The sequence below is a fragment of the Pogona vitticeps genome, chromosome 3 (genome assembly GCF_051106095.1).
Source record: "Pogona vitticeps strain Pit_001003342236 chromosome 3, PviZW2.1, whole genome shotgun sequence".
NCBI lineage: Eukaryota > Metazoa > Chordata > Lepidosauria > Squamata > Agamidae > Pogona > Pogona vitticeps.
This window is the reverse complement of record NC_135785.1, coordinates 70,121,587-70,142,213: the sequence shown is the minus strand read 5'-3', so window position 1 is coordinate 70,142,213 and position 20,627 is coordinate 70,121,587. Positions and strand designations below refer to the sequence as shown.

The following is a 20,627-nucleotide window of genomic DNA, read 5'->3' as shown; positions in this document are numbered from 1 at the left end:
ATTGCGTGCAATGCCAATACTCATTCACAAACAGTATCTTTTGATACTGTGGTGTTTTGTTTTGTTTTTTAGATATATTTCCCCCAGTGCTGTGCAAAGCACACAACAGTCATTAGCCTTTTTAAAAAAATTACTGATCTGCTTTTCATTCGTTGGGAGGCTTTCCTCAAAGTAAAAAGGTGGGTCATGGTTGTTGAGGTTGCTGTTACAAAGCTAGTAGTGCCGCAAGCTAGAAGGCATGTGTGGATTCCTATTTGCTTCCACCCTGAGGCTGTTCTATAGTCTGCAGCAGGGAAGCAAAGCAAATGTAATGTTGTATTTACGATATGATACAATATACCTTTAATGGCATTATACAAATACACAGGGGGGAAGAGACACAACCAACACCAATGAGGAGGTACAAAATCATGAAAAACAAAAATATTACCTGGAGAATGGGGCAAAGAGGAGTTCAACATTATATGGCACCAGTTAGGATCAAAATTTTGGTTAAACAGTTTGCCACTATTTATTCAGTGGGCCAACTCTAGTTGTAACTAACAGTTGGATTTGACCCACTGTAGCACCGATCACTAATATAATCATTCCTACTTTCAAAATATGGATCTAATTGTTACATAGTAAAATATTACTGCCATGTTTTGCCAGTCAGTAGAGCTTACAAGTAACTGCTGTTGGTGTTATATTTTGCAAAGAGCATTTCTGCTCTGTAAAGCTACAAGGGGAAATGGCAGATGAGATTAATGAGTTAATTGACCTTGAGAAACGCCAAGTGTCTCTGAGTAAGATCAGCATAAAAGAAGCAGTAGCAGTAGAAGCAAGCAAGCAAGAGCATTAGAATGAAGATATACTGTCAGATGATGCAAGAGGAGTCAGCATGGATGTTTCCTTATGGGTGAGAGAAAACAGACAAACAAAACCTGTTAAAGGATTGATGAGCTCTGAAATTCCAGAGGCTTCAAGCAACTAATTTAAAAGCAACCAAAACAAGTAATAAGCAATTAAAATGTTATACTTTTGGACTATGTAAATATATACTACTTGAGAAAGAAATAGTTGACTCACATGAATTAAATGTGAATTGTGCTTTTGCTAAATGAATAACTTTATTCAAGGTAAGACTCTCTGCTGTGCCATTCTGTACATAAATTAATATACAAAGGGGACAACAAACCCCATCAACTGCTCATGCAGTTACTTGAATTCCTAATCATTATTTGTTAACAATAAAATAGGAAAAAGAGGGGACTTCATCTTCTGGTCATCCCAGAAACACTACCACTTCCACTTCAGGCTGGTTGGTGTGATGTGATATGATACTCTTGATTCTTCATGAGTTAGAATAAAATATGAAGGAAAGGTGGATTTGAATGGAGGACACATACGCCCTAATGAGGCAGTTAGAAAGAGTTAATTTGCAAATGTGATGAAGGAGAGAGTTCTAGACCCACTCCCTTCCTGTCACTGTCACCACAGGACTGATTGAAGAGGAAAGTTTATGCTATACACAGATTCTCTCCATGTGACTGGGAATCCTGAAAAAAAAAAAAATTCTGATCATGTAGAGAGGCTTCATGGGTAACTGCTCTTCTTCATGTAAAGACAGCAACAGGTAAGGAGACAGATTAAAACCTTTCCTTTGTTCACACTTTCTTATTGATTCCCTTTTTTAATGACAGAAAAGAGCTGTTGTCTCCACATCTAAAACTATAATTCTTCACTTTCATTTTAAAAATATGTATGCCGCCATAAGCATTACTAAATTGTGATTGGATGCTGACATCTGGTGGCATTTCTGTAGGTTTTTTAGACATATAATTCCTTCTCCAAAGCCACAGGGAACTACATTTGTAGCCACCTGCTGGATGATTCTTTAAGCAAATGAAGTTGTAGCTGATGGCAGATTTTAAATAGCAACTTTTGTCAAAACAGCCCTCACCCTGCCCTCAGTACAAGCTTCAGCCAATGCTCATCTCCAGCAAGTGTTAACTGAGTGTTGGAGGATTTATGGAAAATTATGGGAGATGAGTGTCGAGGAAGAAATGGCAGAGACGTAGGGAAAATACACAGACTATCACACAGAGGGATTTAATAAATGGCAGCTGAATGGTGAGAGTTAGCACTTTCATCTTACACCAGGGGTCATGTTTTCTGTAAAGGTAAAGGATGCTCCAGGGTAAAATCCAATAAATATGGGAATATGTAATATCAGCTGAGTTTAAAAATGGTGGAGGGACTTCCACAAAGGTTTTGTAAATGTTGTATATTTCTAGTGGGTCTTAGGAAAAGAGATGAATGTTCATCCACATTGGGTGCTGGTGGCCCTCATTCAAGATGGGTATTTGGTAAAGAAACACATTTCTTCATAGCTCTTAAGACAATGTTGTCGGTTTTTCTGCATTGTACTGTGGCTGGGAACTTTTGCTCCCGTTCCAATGCAATAGGCAAGTGTTTTCCCTACCTATAAAGGAAATAACACCAGTTCTTTTTGCCCTCCCTGATATCAACACAAAACCGAATCTGAATGGAGATCTGTTGTGCTATAATGGCATCTGTATCTGAAGGACCACCATCTAGGGCTGTACAGAACATGATCAGGATACATTTTCAGAATATTTAGAGGGGGAGCAGAGCACAATCCCTTCCCCCTTTTAACTAATGGGTCCCATTTATGTGGATCTACAACGTTTTTCCCTTCTCTCCCCTTAGAGACTAAAGGAATCTTACAATTCCTAAAATTCTGGAGGATTACATTATATCATTTTTTATTGACTATGACACACCTGAAAAATCCATTGGCTTATAAAACTGGTGCGGGAGAGTTCAGGGCTAGGATTCAATACTCCCTCTGTTTAGCCAAGATGACCATTTTTTAAAAAAGTTAATATATAAATATAAAAGATATATATTACACCAGAAGGTACCTGAACAGATGACCCCAGCATCTTCATTGTGGCCGCAGTTATGGTTTCCAATGCCATTGTGTTGACATTCCCAAAGATAAGATTCATTCCCATTGCAAATAACATCATCCATGAGAATAGGACCAGAACCTTGACCAAAAAGTGCTGATCCTGGAGCTGACAGGGCTTCTCCGCATCCAAGCTGCCTACACACAACATCTGCATCGTTCAGGTCCCATGAATCATCACAGACAGTCCCCCATGTGTAGTTCACTCTCAGTTCAACACGGCCCTCACAGCTATGACGACCATTCACCAAACGGAGTGCTGGGGAAAAAATGTAGGAAGTGTGTATGCCATTCATGAACTTTATGTTCTAATTTTATAGAATGGAAAGACATGAATTGCTTGCAAGCTTGCCTTATAATATAAAGGCTTGCTTCTATGATTAGAAAATGGAAGTAAAGTTTTTTTAAAAAAACAAACTCAAACTCGATCCACACTCTCAAATGTCTGTATATGTGTGCATACACTTATTCACCAAATGGTGAATTACTTGAAGAGTAGAAAGCATTAAAACCTCTTTTGGTTATAGAAGAGTCAGTATAAAACTATACTGTAAGAACATTTGATGTGAAAGTAAATGTTAGGTAGGAACAAGTGTAATGTCTTGGGATGCTCATGCTTTCTCTTGTAGATACCAAGCCTTTATTAGGGGGTACACCTAGGTATATACCTAATCTGTACCAAAGCTTAACCATGAGTTAGCTTTATGAATTAATCTGAAGTATTAAGATTTTGCAAAAGAATCTATATTTTAAAAAAAGTAAGTTCATTACAAAACTAGAAACAGACATCCATACATCAATAGCAAACATACCTAAATTACCAGTAGTAGGAGAAGTTGTTGGCTCTGCAAGATAAATATATAGAATAAGAACAATACACAAAATCAATATATACTCATAGAAGTTAAAGATATACATAGATAGAGATATCAACTATATAAAATATCGAATATATAAAAAGTGGTTGGAACAAGGAGAGTAATAAGAGGGCAGTAGAGCTTCCCAACTACATCATGTCTAAAGTAGTGGGATAAGTTCACACAAAATACTTTTTTTTTCCTGAAAGAGAAAAACTCTGTTTTGTTTTCAGATGATTCCCAGATATATCCAAACAGGCCATATATTTATTTATTTTATTAAATAAATAAAATAAAACAATTTCCCCTTTTTAATGAGAAGATGGAAGAATATGTCTTTTTCAAGTTCAACCTCAGTGCAAAATTTAGAAGTTGTGGAAATCCTCAACTTTTGCCTGTTGCAAATTGCCTTTCTAAAAACAATAGTCAACAGTTTTCACTCAAAACTTCAAGGCATACAGACTGTTCTCATCCTCATACTGTTTCATTCAGAATCATTGGATTTCCAATCCACAGTTTTCATATATGATAATACTTTAACTCAAGCACCTGACTGAAGATAGCAATTGACTCAATTACCATATACGTGTATATATATACTGTCCAATCTGTAGGCAGAGATGGGCTATGCATCTCACCACTGTTTGCTCCAACTCTGCATCTCAGGCTTTTCCAGTTCACCTCACTCAAGATGAGACTTCATCCCAACACAGGTGAACATAAACAAACACATGATAGATAGATAGATAGATAGATAGATAGATAGATAGAGAGAGAGAGAGAGAGAGAGAGAGAGAGAGAGAGAGAGAGAGAGAGAGAGAGATCCAGTGAAGAAGGAGAGAGAAGCCCTCATATTCTCATAATGATTTGCACTAAAAAGATTTTTAAAAGTGAGTTAAATTAAACTGCCATCTTCCTGGCCAGTAAAATACTTTGCTTTTGTTGTTGTTTTCTTAACGCTTCCTGAGGGAGGGGAGAAATCTGAGCTTCCTTGTGCTCCGTGTAGTCAACTTTTTAAAAAACAGGTTCAAGGCCTATTAATTTTGGTAATTGGACTGAACTCTCAATCCGGTCTAAAAAAAAGAATACATTTCCAAACTCTGTGCCTGCTGGATAATCAGGTAGGGGTCTTAATTGTAAAGAGCCCCATAATTATCATCTTTTGTGCCTACAAATGCAACAGCCTGGCAAAGGAGGCATTAATCATTTTCTACATCTGCAACAAACTTATCTGGCTTTGCAGGAAAAAGCTTCTTTTCCTGTAGTCAGTACAAAAGAAAAACAAGTTGGCAGAGGCAGAAAACATACAAGATTTTCTCCACCAGGATGCTAAACTGTACTGGACATGCAAGAAGCAATTACTTGCTGTTTTCATCACAACTGAAGTATGAACTGTAATGATAAATACATACTGTGCACTTGTAAATGAGCTTCATTATCTTTTTTAAAAAAACTCCAGAGCTTCCATACTCTGGTAGGAGAATTTTGAACTATAACTGGTTCACCTGGGAATATACATCAGCTGCATTATAGCTAAGGACTGCACTAGGATTCCAGTAGTAGGACTCAGCACTGGAAACCTATTGGTGCATGACACTGGTAAAAACACATAAAGATCAATGGAACTTGTGCAACGAGCCCAATGTATTTTGACCCCATAGTATTGCGGCCTTCGTCAGAGGCTGTATAATTACAGTAAAACAAGGAACAAAAAACAACAACACTTATTATACATAACATATACATATACTACATATTTACCCGCATCCAACCATTTAATAATAATAATAATAATAATAATAATAATAATAATAATAATAATAATAATAATAATAATAATAATAATAAGTTGTTGTTGTTGTTGTTGTTGTTGTTGTTGTTGTTGTTGTTGTTGTTGTTGTCTCTAGAATTATAAGAGAACTTAGCCTCTTGATTGTATTGTTACACCATTCTCCTGGAAATATGTAGCAACTATTTCAATCGTTATGATCTCTATCCTTGTACATACAGTGAATCTCATGTACAAGGCCTGAGGAAGGCCACAATAGCATGGGGCCAAAAGACACCATCTACAGAATAGAAAACTCCTTTCTCTACAGTCAGTACAAAGAAAAGCAAGCTGGCAGAGCCAGGACACTCATCAATGTTTCTTCACCAGGCCACTAAACTGTGTCGGACATAGAGGAAGCAAAGATTTGCTCTTTTCATCCAGAAAGAAATAAGGCAACTTTTACCCTATTGGCTTCTACACTCTTTTGCTTTTACTGCCATCATCTCACAACCCAATCCTGTTGGATCCATCAGGTGCTGTAATGACACCACATTCCCCTATGTGATCCCTGATTAACTGGGAGCAAGGACTTTGCCCGCCATTTTTCTGGATATTTTTGGCACCTCTGGCAATCATCCTTTTTGAGGAAGAGCCCCACTTTCTCATCATCTCTACCTTGGCACCCTTTCCCCAACTTGAGTCTTGGTTTAGATCCTGTTATTAGTGAGGTCAGGAGACTTACATTAATGCAGTCACTTTTGTCCAAGCTAAATTTGAAGAATCTTCTCATTAATAAAATTATGTTGCAGCTAACAACATCTAGGACAACTGGACCAGAACCTTGGTTAAAAATTGTTGATCTTGTATATGAGACAGCTTGTCCACATCCAAGCTATGTGCCCACAATCACTGCATCATTCAGAGCCCATGAATCATTACAGATTGAATTTCAATGAATTTCAATTCCACCCTTAAATCTATTGGATCTTTTACTAAATTTAAATCTTGAAAAAAAATTAAAAGTAGTTTTTTCTTTCATGAACTTGTATGGTTTTTTTTAAATAGTTTTTTAAAGTTATGAATTCCGCCTGCAAAACTAGTTTACAGTGTAAACTACAATACAAAGTCTTGAGTCTATTATTAGAAAGAGAAGCACAGGTCCAACAAACAAACATGAACTAGATCCACACAAATGTATGCATTTGTGTCTATATGCACACATACTCACCAAACGGGAAATAAAATGAGGAGTAGAAGGCCTTAAAACCTCTTCTGGTCACAGAAGAGTCACTGTGAAACCGCACGGTGAGAACGTTTCCCAAAGAAGTATATGTCAGGTGGGTAGCATTACACAATCTTCCAACAAGATGTTGTGGGAGAGACCCATCATAAATTTCAACATAATCGTATCCGCATTCTGTTCTAGAATAAAAAAGGAAGAAACCCATGTGAACACACAACTTAACACATACGTAAAGTCAGGGCTTGCTCAGATGGAGCTTTTCTTTTCCATTATATACCAGATGATGTGGTTCATAATTCCCTCCTATCCATATGATGCATGTCTTTTCTCAGTACAAACACTGACAAAAGCATTGAAAAGCAATGATAAACTCCCTGACTTTCCATGTTTTTTCTCCCTTCCTAAAGACTAGTTTCTTTTTGATGCTGTTTGTTGTAGCCATCGGAGTAATGATACTTCCCATTAAGCTCCTTTCTATCCTTAAAGCTTCTCAATCTGAAACTTTCAATCAACTTCCATGAGAATACCATGCCTCAAAACAAAAACAAAGCAAAACTCTTCAGCACATTTTCCTGGGAGGAGGGTGGAGAAAAGCAAAGTTAGAAGAGGTTGCTTTAAAGGAAGTCCTGCATTCCTTCATGATAAATAGAGAGGAATGAGGAGAAAAGATGGAGGAACTTTTCTCTGTCTGGAAGACTCTCCTGCTTTTTGACATTATGGCAGGAAATATGTATGCCAGTAAATCATAGAACTATGATTCTATGATATATGATGGCAAGACTGGATTTGCTAAGTTTGTAGATGAAGAGAATAATTCTTTGTTTCTGGGAAGAGGGCTGGATGCCAATAATATCCTTCTTCACATATAGAGAGGGAGGCTTTCTCAGTGACACAAGACAAAACTCTGACACCCCTGTTTCTGCACTCTGTTCAAATGAGGAAAAGCCTTCCCATGTTTAGTCCCTGGAAGCAAGTTCTCTAACACCTCTCTTCAAATCAGAAGCAACCTGTATAGCCTTCCAGCTCAAGTCAGGTGTTTTCCTACACAAAGCAAAGATGCTGAAACACATGTCTCCTGGGCAACGTTAGTGGAGTCAGAGGAAGTGAGTTGGATGGAAAAGACCATGAAAGTATATGAAGAAGCAAAAAGAACAGATCATTTGTGAAGATCCTAGATCTGGAAGACATAATAGTTATCTCCCAGGTACTTGGGCCCATATAGTTAACACTTCGAACCATTTGGACCTTGGCTTTGGAAGCTACTCAGTCTATACCCTCACTAAGCTAAGATAGTTATGGTCTCAAGGCAGCAGAGGGAGAACCTGATCTACATCTACCTCCCCCTTCCTTTCACACACAAAAAAACTTTAAATCCTGAAGACCCTAGGAAAGCTGGACACCCCTACTTCTGCCCTCTGTTCAAGTAAGGAAATGCTTTCTAATATTAAGTCCCTGGATCCAAGCTCTATAACCCCTCCATTCAAGATCAGAACAACTGCTGTAGCCCTCCACTCAAGTGAGGGTTTCTTTCCCTACACAGACCAAAGAGGCTGAAAAACATGTCTCCTGGGCTATGCTGGCGGAGTCAAGTTAAGTGGGTAGGGTGGAAAAGGTCATGAAAGGAGAAAATGTCTCCCATATGCCATGTCCCACCAGTATGCCACCACTAGAAAAAGGCCACAGATTCCCACATGTAATATGATTATCCAAAATGAATCTGGAATGGAAATTGGAACCACTGCAGTTTGGAAAAAAAGAAATGTTACTCACTATGAGGCTGTTCAGTTCACCTTGCTGAATCAAAACATGTTAACTTGTTTGGAAGAATATTTTGTGTGACTGGTACATTACCTACTGGGCTTTTTCAGTTAAAATAGTAGGACACTGAGAACACCAATAATAATATGAGTTAGATGTGCCTAGGCATACCATGATAAGTGTATCACCAAATCCATTTCCTCTGCATTTAAATGACTTAAAAATATTAAAACACTGTTTTCATTCTACTTACTCGATACTTGGAAATGTGAGGTTGATTCGGTAATGCATCCAAGCTACTACTGTCCAATCACAATATGCATTGTTTGGATAATTTCCCGGGTAGAAGGGAGAACTGAATGATCCCGATGGAGGATGAATTGTACCACCACAAGTGTAATTTACTGTGAAGGAAAAGATAATACAATAGTATTTATTCATACATTTATTTAAGATAATTACACCACCCTCAATCAATCAGCCTATAAATGACATCCTAATCAATTGAATTAGAGGACTCAATAAACTCAGACATAGCAGCCATATCCCATATACCATAGGTCCATAGAGATTAATGTGGCTGAAGGCAAAACTCAGGCTGTGAAATGTACTTTTTTGCCCACTTCTGACAGAATCCATTGATGTGAGTGTGACATTTGAAGGAAAAGAGAGGTGGGGACAGAGAAAAAAGTCTTTAACCTTTTCCTTGTAGGATACAGTCGCTATTCAAAAGGAATCCCTCAAATTATGCACTGCTGTTGGGACAATGGAAGCATTTTGCCGGGGGTTTTGTTGAGCAGAAAAATCAATAAAGAGAAAAGCTCCCAAAGGATTCTGCTGTCTGTGGAAAAGACTGCTTCCTCTTGTGATGAGAACAAAAGAACCGAAGAAAAATGTCTTAAAAGAGAGGTCAGAGCAGATTACCAATATTTCTAATTAAAAAGTCATCCATCTATCTATCCTGCCTTCATCTTATAATCACTATATTAAATAAAAATAGAAATAAGCAGCATCCGCATGAAGTGATAGACAAATAATAATTTAGAAGATATCATATTAATCAATGCTATATTTATTTCTATTTGTCATAGCATGAGACTTCCCACACCTACAATTTATGCATTGTTATAGTAACTGAGGAATGAACCACATGCTATGTTTAACCCATAGCTGAGTTTCATTTTCTTTTTATTTACTACTGAAACTCTGTGCTCTGGTAAATACTGTTTAAACCATCTTCCTAATCAACTGTTCCTAAATTTATTCCTTGCTTGAGTCTAAAGAAGGAAATATAATCTCCATTGCCTCCATGCTAGGTAGAGCTGCTGTAAAAAGGCATTTCTTTAACTGAAATTTATTGTTAATGAAAAATCATCAATCAACTCTGTTGTGTCTTGGAATGCTCATGCTTTCCCTTGTAGATATCAGAACTTCATTAGTTGGTACACATAGGAATATTCCTAATATATACCTGAAAAATCCTGAAAAGGGTCACCACATCAGAATTGACTTGATGACACATTATTATTATCATAGAATCATAGAGTTGGAAGAGACCACAGGGGCCATTGAGTGGAACTCCATCAAAGCACTCCCAACAGATGGCCATCCAGCCTCTGCTCAAAAACTTCCAAAGAAGGAGACTCCAACACACTCTGAGGCAGCATATTCCACTGCCGACCAGCTCTGACTGTTCTTCCTGAGATTCAGGTGGAACCTCTTTTCCTGTAGTTTGAAACCATCGCTCCTTGTCCTAGTGTCTGGAGCCATGGAAAACAAACCTGTCCCTTCCTCAACATGACATCACTTCAAATATTTAAACATGGCTATCATGTTCCCTCTTAACCTTCTTTTTGTAAGGCTCAACATTCCCAGCTCCCTAAGCCGCTCCTCATACGACATTACTTCCAGAGCTTTAGCCATTTTAGTTGCCCTCCTCTGGACACGTTCCAGGTTGTCAACATCCTTTTTGAATTGAGGTGCCCAGAACTGGACACAATACTCCTGGTGAGGTCTGACCAAAGCAGAATAGAGTAATACTATCACTTCCCTAGATCTAGACACTATATTCCCATTGATACAACCAAGAATCACATTGGCTTTCTTGTCAGTCGCATCACACTGCTGAATCATGTTCAGTTTGTGGTCTACCAAGACTCCTAGATCCCTTTCACAGGTACTGTTGTCTAGCCAGGTGTCTTCCATTCTATATCTGTGCAGTTCAATTTTTCTGCCTAGGTGTAGGACTTTACATTTCTCCCTGTTGAAATTCATTTTGTTAGTTTTGGTCCAGGACTCTAATCTGTCAAGGTCATTTTGAATTTTAATCCTGTCTTCTGGGAAATTCGCAACCCCTCCCAATTTGGTACCATCTGCAAATTTAATCAGCATACTCTCTTTTCCTTCATCCAAGTCATTGATAAAGATGTTGAATAGCACAGGGTCCAGAATAGAACCCTGAGGCACCCCACTAGTTACCTCTCTCCAGGATGAAGAGAAGCCATTAGTGAACACCCTTTGGGTTCAGTCAGTCAACCAATTGCAAATCCACTGAACAGTAGAACTGTCTAGCCCACATTTTACTCGCTTCCTTGCAAGAATATCATGGGGAACTTTGTCAAAGGCCTTTCTGAAATCAAGATATGCTACATCCACAGTGTTCCCTTCATCTATCAAGCCTGCAACTCTATCAAAAAAAGAGAGATCAGATTAGTCTGGCATGACTTGTTTTTGAGTAACCCATGTTGACTTTTAGTGATGACAGCATTGCTTTCTAAGTAATAACAAACTGTCTGTTTAATGATCTGGTCTAGAATTTTTCTGGGAATTGATGTCAGGCTGACTGGGCAATAATAATGTGGGTCTTATTTTTCCCCTTTTTGAAGATAGGGACAACATTTGCCCTCCTCCAGTCTGTGGGGACTTCTCCTGTTCTCCAAGAATTCTCAAATATTATTGCCAATGGTTCTGAAATTACTTCTGCCAGTTCTTTTAATATCCTTGGATGTACAGTACGTCATCTAGCCCTGGAGACTTGAATTCATTTAGAGTAGCCAGGTATTCCTGTACTACTTTTCTACATATTCTGTGCTGCATTTCCCCCACTACATCACCTGCTCTTCACCCCTCAGATTGAGCACTATTTTCCTTTTCGGAGAAAACTGGGGTGAGGAAGGTGTTGAGAAGTTCAGCCTTTTCCTGTCCTCTGTTAGTAGTTGGCCATCTTCTCCACTCCGACCCTATCATTTCCTTGTTTTTCCTTTTGCTGCAGGCATAACTAAAAACACCCTTTTTATTGTTTTTAATCTGTCTAGTAAGCCTGAGTTCATTCTGCACTTTTGCTTTTCTTACCTTCCCCCTACATATATTGGCTATTTGCTTGTATTCCTCTTTGGTGTTTTCCCCATTTTTCCATTTCTTGTATTTTTTTAACACTTAGTTCAGTTGAAAGTTCTTTAGTCAATCATTCTGGTTTCTTTAGACATCTCGTGTTTTTCCTTCTTATTGGAACAGTTTTAGATTGTGCCTTTCGTGCCTCCCTTTAAAGAAATTTCCAACCATCCTAAACTCCCTTCTCTTTCAGTATCTTTGTCCATGGAGTTACAGCCAGTAATTCCCTAAGTTTACTGAAATTGGCCTTCTTAAAGTCTTGAATGCATGTCTGCCCGCACTTGGCTTCCCCTTCCCACTGTATAACAAATTCCAAGAGACCATGGTCACTCCCACCTAAGGCTGCCACCACTTCAGTCTCATTAACAAGGTCATCCCTGTTAGTTAAGATCAGATCTAAAATAGCTGATCCCCTTCCTGCCTCTTCCACCTTCTGGACTATGAAATTGTCTGCAAGACAAGTGAGGAATTTGCTAGACCTGATGTTCTTGGCAGAGTGTGACTGCCAACATATATCAGGATAGTTGAAATCTCCTATCACTACTTCATATCTCCCTTTTGAATGTGTGACCATCTGCTCCAGGAATGCATCATCCCACTACTCGAGCTGGCTTGGGGGTCTGTAGTATACCCCCATAATGACATCCCACTTATTCCTCTCTCCCTCAATTCCTATCCAGATGCTCTCAATCTGGCTTCCTGGATTTAAGTCCTGGATCTCTTCACCAGTATAAACATCTTTGACATATAAAGCTACCCTCCTCCTTTCTTGCTAGGTCTATCTCTCTGAAATAGTTTATACCCCCCACTAACTACATTCCAGTCATGAGTTTCATCCCACCAGGTTTCAGTGATACTTTATTATTATTATTATTATTATTATTATTATTATTATTATTATTATTATTATTATTATTATTATTATTATTATTATTATTATTATTATTATTATTATTATTATTATATAGCTAAACCATGAGTCTTCTTTATGAAATCATCTGCAGTATCAAGGATATGGAAGGAGTCTATATTTTTGTTTTGTTTTTTAAACAAATGTGCACCAGGGAAAAAAAAGCAACAGAAACCCATATTACACTTAAATAGTTAACATATCCAAATTACCTGTAACAGGAGTTGTTGTTGGCTCTGCAAGATAAATATATAACATGAAAAACACAAACACACACATCAATAGATACTCATGGAACATAAAAACATATCTAGATATATACACACTTATTAAATATAAAGCATATAAAAAGTGAGTGAAAAAAATGAAGGTAGTGGAGCTTTGCAGCTTCATCATGTCTAGGGTCACCAGATAAATTCATACGAAAGACATGTATTTTTCTGTCTTGTTTTTAGATGTTTGCTGGATATATCCAACAGGCCATATATTAGAAAATAATTATCCCCTTTTAATGAGAAGATAGATTGAGGTGTCTTTTTCAAGTTGAAGCTAAGTAGAAAAATTAGAAGCTGTGGAAAAACCCAAACCTCGCAGGCTCCATCCAAATAATTCCTTTCTTAAAACCACAGTCAAGTGTTTCAGCAAAAACCCTCAAAGCATCCAGACTGCTCTCCGTCCACCTAAAGTTTCATTTAGTATTGTTCAGCTTTCAATCCACAGTTTTCATATATCTTAACTGAGCTACCTGACAGGGAGCACCATTTTACTCAATTGCAAAAGAAGATGATCTAACAGATCACCCAATTTCATCAAACAGCTCTTCCTCTCCTTATCCTGAAGGTTTATAAGTACGTATTCAATATTTCTGTAGTGCCCTGCCTTGGCGGATGGGGGAACTAAAGAATCTTTTAGTAAAAGAATTATTACCTGTTGTTGTTGTTGTTGTGTTGAAGCCTGAAAAACAAATGGCACAAAACTTTACTACCTTTCCTAAATATTTTAATCTTTGATCCCAATTGTTTGTGCTACCCCTATTCATTACAGAACATGTACGGCTAAATCTTTTCCAAATATCCACATTGTAGTCAGTGTGCTGAGAGACCCTTCTTTCTTTCAGCCTTGTGGCTAAGACCACAAAATTTCCTGGCTTGTAAAAAAAAAAAAAGTATCCATCTGTTCAGGGCTTGCAAAACTTAGAGCAGGGTAACACTATGAAATGGATCAGTAGCTGGATTGGGTTTTTCAAGTTAGGTTGAAATCATGTGGTAGTCATATGGTATGTGTGCATCCTCCTGGGAATACTTTTAATTTGGTTTTATGCTATGTTATATATCATTTGAGAGGGCTAAATGGGCTTTTAAAGTCATTGCAATTGAGGCCTTGTCCTGTGCCCACTCCCCATCCTCACAGTGGCCACTCACTGCTGCTGCTGCTGCTGTGGTAAGGGAGATGTAGAGTCTGCTGACAAAGCTGTTTGTCCCTTTGTAAAGCTTGGCTTTCTGTTCCTTTAAGAATGCTGCAAAACCACTGATTCAAGGCATGTATCCTCATATTTTTTATGCAGGATCATCCCAAAGTCACTTTACAGTTAAAAGCAGTTTTTTCATCCGTGAATTTGTATTATGGTTTATGAAATGGCTTTCTAAAGATATGAGTTCTTCCTGTAAGACTAAGTTACAATACAGAAGCTTGAGTCTATTATTAGAAACAGAATCAAAGGTTAAAAAAAATAAACATTAACTAGATTCGCACATTCAGATGTATGTATGTGTATCTATGTATACGTATACTCACCAAACGGCAAATAAAATGAAGAGTAGAAGGCATTAAAACCTCTTCTGGTCACAGAAGAGTCACTATGAAACCGCACGGTGATAACGTTTGATGTGGAAGTAAATACAAGGTTGGAACCAGTACAAAATGTTCCACGGAGGTGTGAATTGAGATATCCATCATAAATTTCAACATAATCATACCAACATTCGGTACTGGAATAAAAAAAAAGGAAACCTCTGTAATCACACAACTTAAAACTGAAACTCAGGGGTTATCCATTATGTACCTGATGTTGTGATTGGTAATTCCCTCCCATCCTTGAGTAAAATACTGAGAAAAATACTGTACTGAAAATAAAAGCTTCTTAGTTTTTGTTTCTGTTTTTTGTAGGGATCAGAGTTAAGTGTTGTGATATTTCCCATTAAGTGGGAAGGGAAAGGAAGGATGAGTAGTACGTAGTTGGAGCATGTGAAATACATGAACTTCTGCAAGGAGTTGCATGAATGGGAGTATGAAAGACCCAGAAGGCTGCTGAAGAATATTCAGGTATAAGGGAAACAGTGACCTTACTGCTGCACACTTCTAAGTCAGATTGGCATATTTCTGATCAGGTTACTTCACATTAAAAAAGGACAAATGTAGTTGTCAAACTCTGCCAAGAATATGAAGTCATTTTCCTTGCTGACAATTTTGTCATCTCGAAAGCTGAAGCAGCAACAAGGGAATATACTATGCTGGACATGAGCCTCTGCAAAAAGCAGAACTGGTCAACCATGAAGAAATAGTGGGAATTGGCCATGCCACTGGGGTTCATTATACTGAGGTCTTTTAAAAACTACTTAGGTATAGTTCTAGGTAATATTGTGTATGATGTCATTTCTAATAACAATGGTGGTGGCAAGCACTTTGAACACTTGAAAACTGAGTTGCTGTTCTTTTCTTGTTCTGGCTTCCCATGTTACTTGTCTATTCACATTCTTAATCCATCACCCTGGATTGTCCTTGTACCAGTTTCAACAAACAACTGGTACAGAAGTAGTTCTGTACCCCTTCTCAACCCTTCTCCAGTTCACTTCTGTGAGATCACAAACACTCAGGGCGGCAAATCTAGTCTGGCTGGGAAGTTGGCTGAAGATACACATGCTCGTTGCTTTGCAATACAAAGCAAAGATCTAACATCCATACTTCTGCACAGCTCTGAAGTCATCACAGAGACTGCCTTGAGCTCAGAAGATGAAAACAACTCCATGCGATTTCTGAGTCAATTACAAATCCCTAGAATCATCAAGAGTCTCTGAAGAGTTTCTGTTCTGAAGAAGCAAAAAGAACAGATCATTTGTGAGGATCCTAGACCTGGAAGACATAATAGTTATCTCCCAGGTACTTGGGCCCATATGGTTTAGACTTTGAACCATCTGGACTTTGGGTTTGGAAGCTACTCAGTTTATACCCTCACTAAGGTAAGACAGTTATGGTCTCAAGGCAGAAGAGGGAGAACCTGATCTACTGCTGCCTCCCCCTTACCTTCACACACAAAAAACTTTAATGCTGAAGACTCTAGGAAACCCCTACCCCTCTGTAGGGGGTGAGGAAATGCTTTCTAATATTTAGTCCCTGGATCCAAGTGCTGTAACCCCTCCATTCAAGTTCAGAACAACCGCTGTAGCCCACCATTCAAATGAGTTTTTCCCCCTACACAGACCAAAGAGGCTGAAAAACATGTCTCCAGGGCTATGTTGGTGGAGTCAAGGTAAGTGGGTAGGATGGAAAGGACAATGAAAGGAGAAAATATCTCCCATTTGCCAAGCTTCACCACTAACAAAAGAGGCCACAGGTTTCCATGTGTAATCTGATTATCCAAGATGACACTGGAATGGGAATTTGAACCACTGCAGTTTGAAAAAAGAAATGTTACTCACTATGAGGCTGCTTAGTACACATTGCAGAACCAAAACATGCTACACTTTTGGAAGAATATCTTGCTTCACTGGTACATTACGCACTGGGATTTCCAAGTAAAATAGTAGGACAACGATAGCACCAACAATAGAAACTGCTCGATGGCTCAGTGGTTTATATATCTGGCTGTGGAGGCAAAGCTTGATAGTTCAGTTCCCCACTGTGCCTCCTTTATGGGGATCAGACTCAATGATCCATGGGGTTTCTTCCAGTTCTGCAGTTCTAGGATTATTCTTATCAATATGAATTAGCTCTGCATAGGCATAGCATGATACGTATATCACCAAATCAATTTCTTCTGCATTAAATGAGTTACTGTTTTAAAACACTCATAGAGTCATAGAGTTGGAAGAGACCACTGAGGCCATCAGGTCCAACCTCCGCCATGCGGGAACATCCATCAAAGTACACCCAACAGATGGCCATCCAGCCTCTGCTTAAAAACCTCCAAAGAAGGAGAATCCACCACACTCTGAGGCAGCATATTCCACTGCCGAACAGCTCTGACCATCAGGAAATTCTTTGTAATGTTCAGATGGAATCTCTTTTTCCTATAGTTTGAAACCATTGCTCCGTGTTCTAGTGTCTGGAGCCCTGGAAAATAAACCTGTCCCCTCTTCAACATGACATCCCTTCAAATATTTAAACATGGCTATCATGTCCCCTCTCAACCTTCTTTTTGTAAGGCTAAACATTCCCAGCATCCTAAGCCACTCTTCATAGGACATGGCTTCCAGACCTTTGACCATTTTGGTCACCCTCCTCTGGACACGTTCCAGGTTGTCAACATCCTTTTTGAATTGAGGTGCCCAAAACTGGACACAATACTCCAGGTGAGGTCTGACCAAAGCAGAATAGAGTGGTACTATCAATTCCCTTGATCTGGACACTGTATTCCTATTGATGCAACCAAGAATCACATTGGCTTTCTTGGCAGCCGCATAACACTGCTGACTCATGTTCAGTTTGTGGTCCACCAAGACTCCTAAATCCCTTTCACAGGTACTGTTGCCTAGCCAGGTGTCTTCCATCCTATATCTGTGCAGTTCATTTTCTGCCTAGCTGTAGGACCTTACATTTCTCCCTGTTGAAACACTGTTGTCTTTCTTTCTACTTACTCAATAATTGTAAATGTGAGGTTGAATCGGTAGTCATTCCAAGTTCTTAATGTCCATACACAATTTTCATTGTTTGGATAATTTCCTGGGTAGAAGGGAGAACTGAAAGACCCCGATGGGGAGAAGAAGTCACCACCACAAGTATAATTTGCTGTGAATTAAAAAATAATACAATAATTTTAATTTATATATGTACCCAAGATAATTAAGCCACCTTAAATCAACCGATATGTATATGGCATTCATATTGATTAAATTATATTGAAAAACAAAATGGTTATATAAAAAATTCAAAAGGAATTAAAAGAAGTACAAAAAATTAATGAACTCGGGGTAATGACATGAATATAGTATGGGATACTATGGAATTTTTTTATGGAAGCCGCTCAGAGTGGTCAGTCTGACCAGATGAGCGGGATATAAATCAAATTAATAATAATAATAATAATAATAATAATAATAATAATAATAATAATAATAATAATAATAATAATAATAATAATAATAATAATAATAATAATAATAATAATAATCATCATCATCATCATCATCATCATCATCATCATCATCATCATCATCATCATCATCATCTTTAAGGGGTAGATTAAGTATAAAACATTCATATGATTTGAAGAAACAAAAATAACAAAATAAGGCGAAGTTACAGGAAGCAATTAAGGATTTAGAGAAAGGATATACAAAGAGCAGAGAGAAATGTTTTGACGGAAATTATGGCAAAAAGAAAAGAGTTGCAAAATGTGGAGATATCACCAAATCGATTTCTTCTGCATTTAAATGAGATAGAAAAGGTACAACAAAATTTATTATTTGAAAAGCAAATTTTATGAAAGTAACAACAAGAACTCAAAAATATTGGCTAGGTCCACTCAGTCCAAGAAAATGCAAAATACATAGTGAGAAATTTAGATTTAAAGATAGGAAATTGACAACATTTGAAAATATTATAAAGAATATGGAGAATGAAAAGGAGGGAAGGAAAGAAGAATATATATATTATACAGATATTTAACAAAAGGATCAGTTATGGGAGACAGATGTTGGGAGAAGTTTCCAAATTTTTTCCCAATCTGTATCTAATTTGGAAGGAAAGGTTTTTAAAAAACATGTAAATCAGAATAAAAGAAAATGGGTATAAAATAATATGGAGTTGGTACTTAACAACAATAAAATTAATTACAGATGCTCATTATTCTAAGAAATGCTGGAAATGTGACAAAGAATTTGGAACATATTTGTATTTATGGTAGAATTGTGAAGTGATATAAAATGTATGGTGTACATTTTAAGAGTTTTTTAAGAGATCAGAGAAATATTGGAAGTTGATATTGAAATGACACAAAAACCAGCACTATTATTTTTAATAGAAAATGATGACATAAGTAATGTAAAAGGGAGAGAGATTATATTGATAATGAATATGTTAACAGCAGCACGATGGCTTATTAAAAATGGAAGCAAAATTGGTTTTTCCAATTGCATGAATGGTATAATGAAATTTAGAATATTGCAATTAACGATAAATTGACTTCAGAAATTAAGTTCAAAAAAGGAGAGTTTAAGACAAATGGCTTTAACAAAATATTGAATGAATTTACAAATACTATATTGTGTCAAGGAAAGGGGAAATAGCTGAACTAAAATTATATGCATTTTTTGATGCGGGGCAGTTCAATGATGGATTGAAGGTCAGGTGGTGGCGCTGTGGACTAAACCGCAGAAGCCTGTGCTGCAGGGTCAAAAGACCAAGCAGTCATAAGATCGAATCCACGCGACGGAGTGAGCTCCCGTCGCTTGTCCCAGCTCCCGCCAACCTAGCGGTTCGAAAGCATGCAAATGCAAGTAGATAAATAGGGACCACTTCGGTGGGAAGGTAACAGCATTCCGTGTCTAAGTCGCAATGGCCAGGTGACCACGGAAGATTGCCTTTGGACAAACACTGGCTCTATGGCTTGGAAACGGGGATGAGCACCGCCCCCTAGAGTCGAACACGACTGGACAAAAAAAATGTCAAGGGGAACCTTTACCTTTACCTTTATAAGTGTTAAACATTTCAGTAAAATCTAATGCTCCCCAGGGTGAAGGGAGCACTACGTTTTGTGTTATATTATTTTGTATGTAATCTGTGTGGATAGAATGTTAATGTTATATTTTATCAATTTGTTTACTATAAACATTACCAAAAAATAAAAATATTGATTGAATTGGGGTTCTCAGTTAAATTTGGATATAGCAAGGGCAGCAATATTCTACATACCCCAGTTCATAGAGATGGATGAGGTTGGCAAAACACAGCCTATTAAACATGTTTTGTGTTCACTCTGGGAAAGTTCATTGACGGGAGGAAGGTGTTGGAAGGAGAACAGGGGTGGGGGCAGAGAAAAAGGTCTTTAACCTTTTCCTTGTAGAACACAGTTCCCATTCAAACGGAATCTCTCAAGTTGCCACCTACTCCCCATTCCTAGTGAACAAGTACAGTTCTAATGTAAGGAAGTGGAAACCCATGTTGCACACCAATAGCAAACATATCCAAATTACCTGTAGTAGAAGTTGTTGACTCTACAAGATAAATATATAGCATTAAAAACAGGCACAACATCAATATAGAAGCCTAAAACATATCTAGAAGTATACATATTCATTAAATATTGAGTATATAAAAAGAAGTTGAAATAAGGGGAGTAGTAAGAGAATTGTGGAGCTTTCCAAGTCTATCATGTCTAAGGTCACCAGATAAGCTCATATGAAGGATATGGTCCTTTACTCAATGGGAAAAGGCTTGTTTTGTTTTAGGTAATATCTAGATATATCCAAACAGGCCTTATCTCATACAGTGTCCCCGCTTTTTAATGA

General features: G+C 37.8%; 1 protein-coding gene across 1 annotated transcript in view; it reads right to left on the bottom strand.

Annotated features, from left to right (window-relative positions):
• Nucleotides 1–20,627, bottom strand: part of LOC110075337 (scavenger receptor cysteine-rich domain-containing protein DMBT1) — a 45,323-nt gene that overhangs the window by 12,801 nt on the left and 11,895 nt on the right. The window contains exons 6-13 of the mRNA XM_078390253.1: nucleotides 20,313–20,333; nucleotides 17,757–17,907; nucleotides 14,698–14,891; nucleotides 13,783–13,857; nucleotides 8,857–9,082; nucleotides 6,831–7,024; nucleotides 3,787–3,819; nucleotides 2,928–3,233 (exon numbers count right to left, since the gene is read on the bottom strand). Coding sequence (XP_078246379.1) covers nucleotides 2,928–3,233; nucleotides 3,787–3,819; nucleotides 6,831–7,024; nucleotides 8,857–9,082; nucleotides 13,783–13,857; nucleotides 14,698–14,891; nucleotides 17,757–17,907; nucleotides 20,313–20,333 — 1,200 coding nt within the window. The remainder of the gene's footprint in view (nucleotides 1–2,927; nucleotides 3,234–3,786; nucleotides 3,820–6,830; nucleotides 7,025–8,856; nucleotides 9,083–13,782; nucleotides 13,858–14,697; nucleotides 14,892–17,756; nucleotides 17,908–20,312; nucleotides 20,334–20,627) is intronic.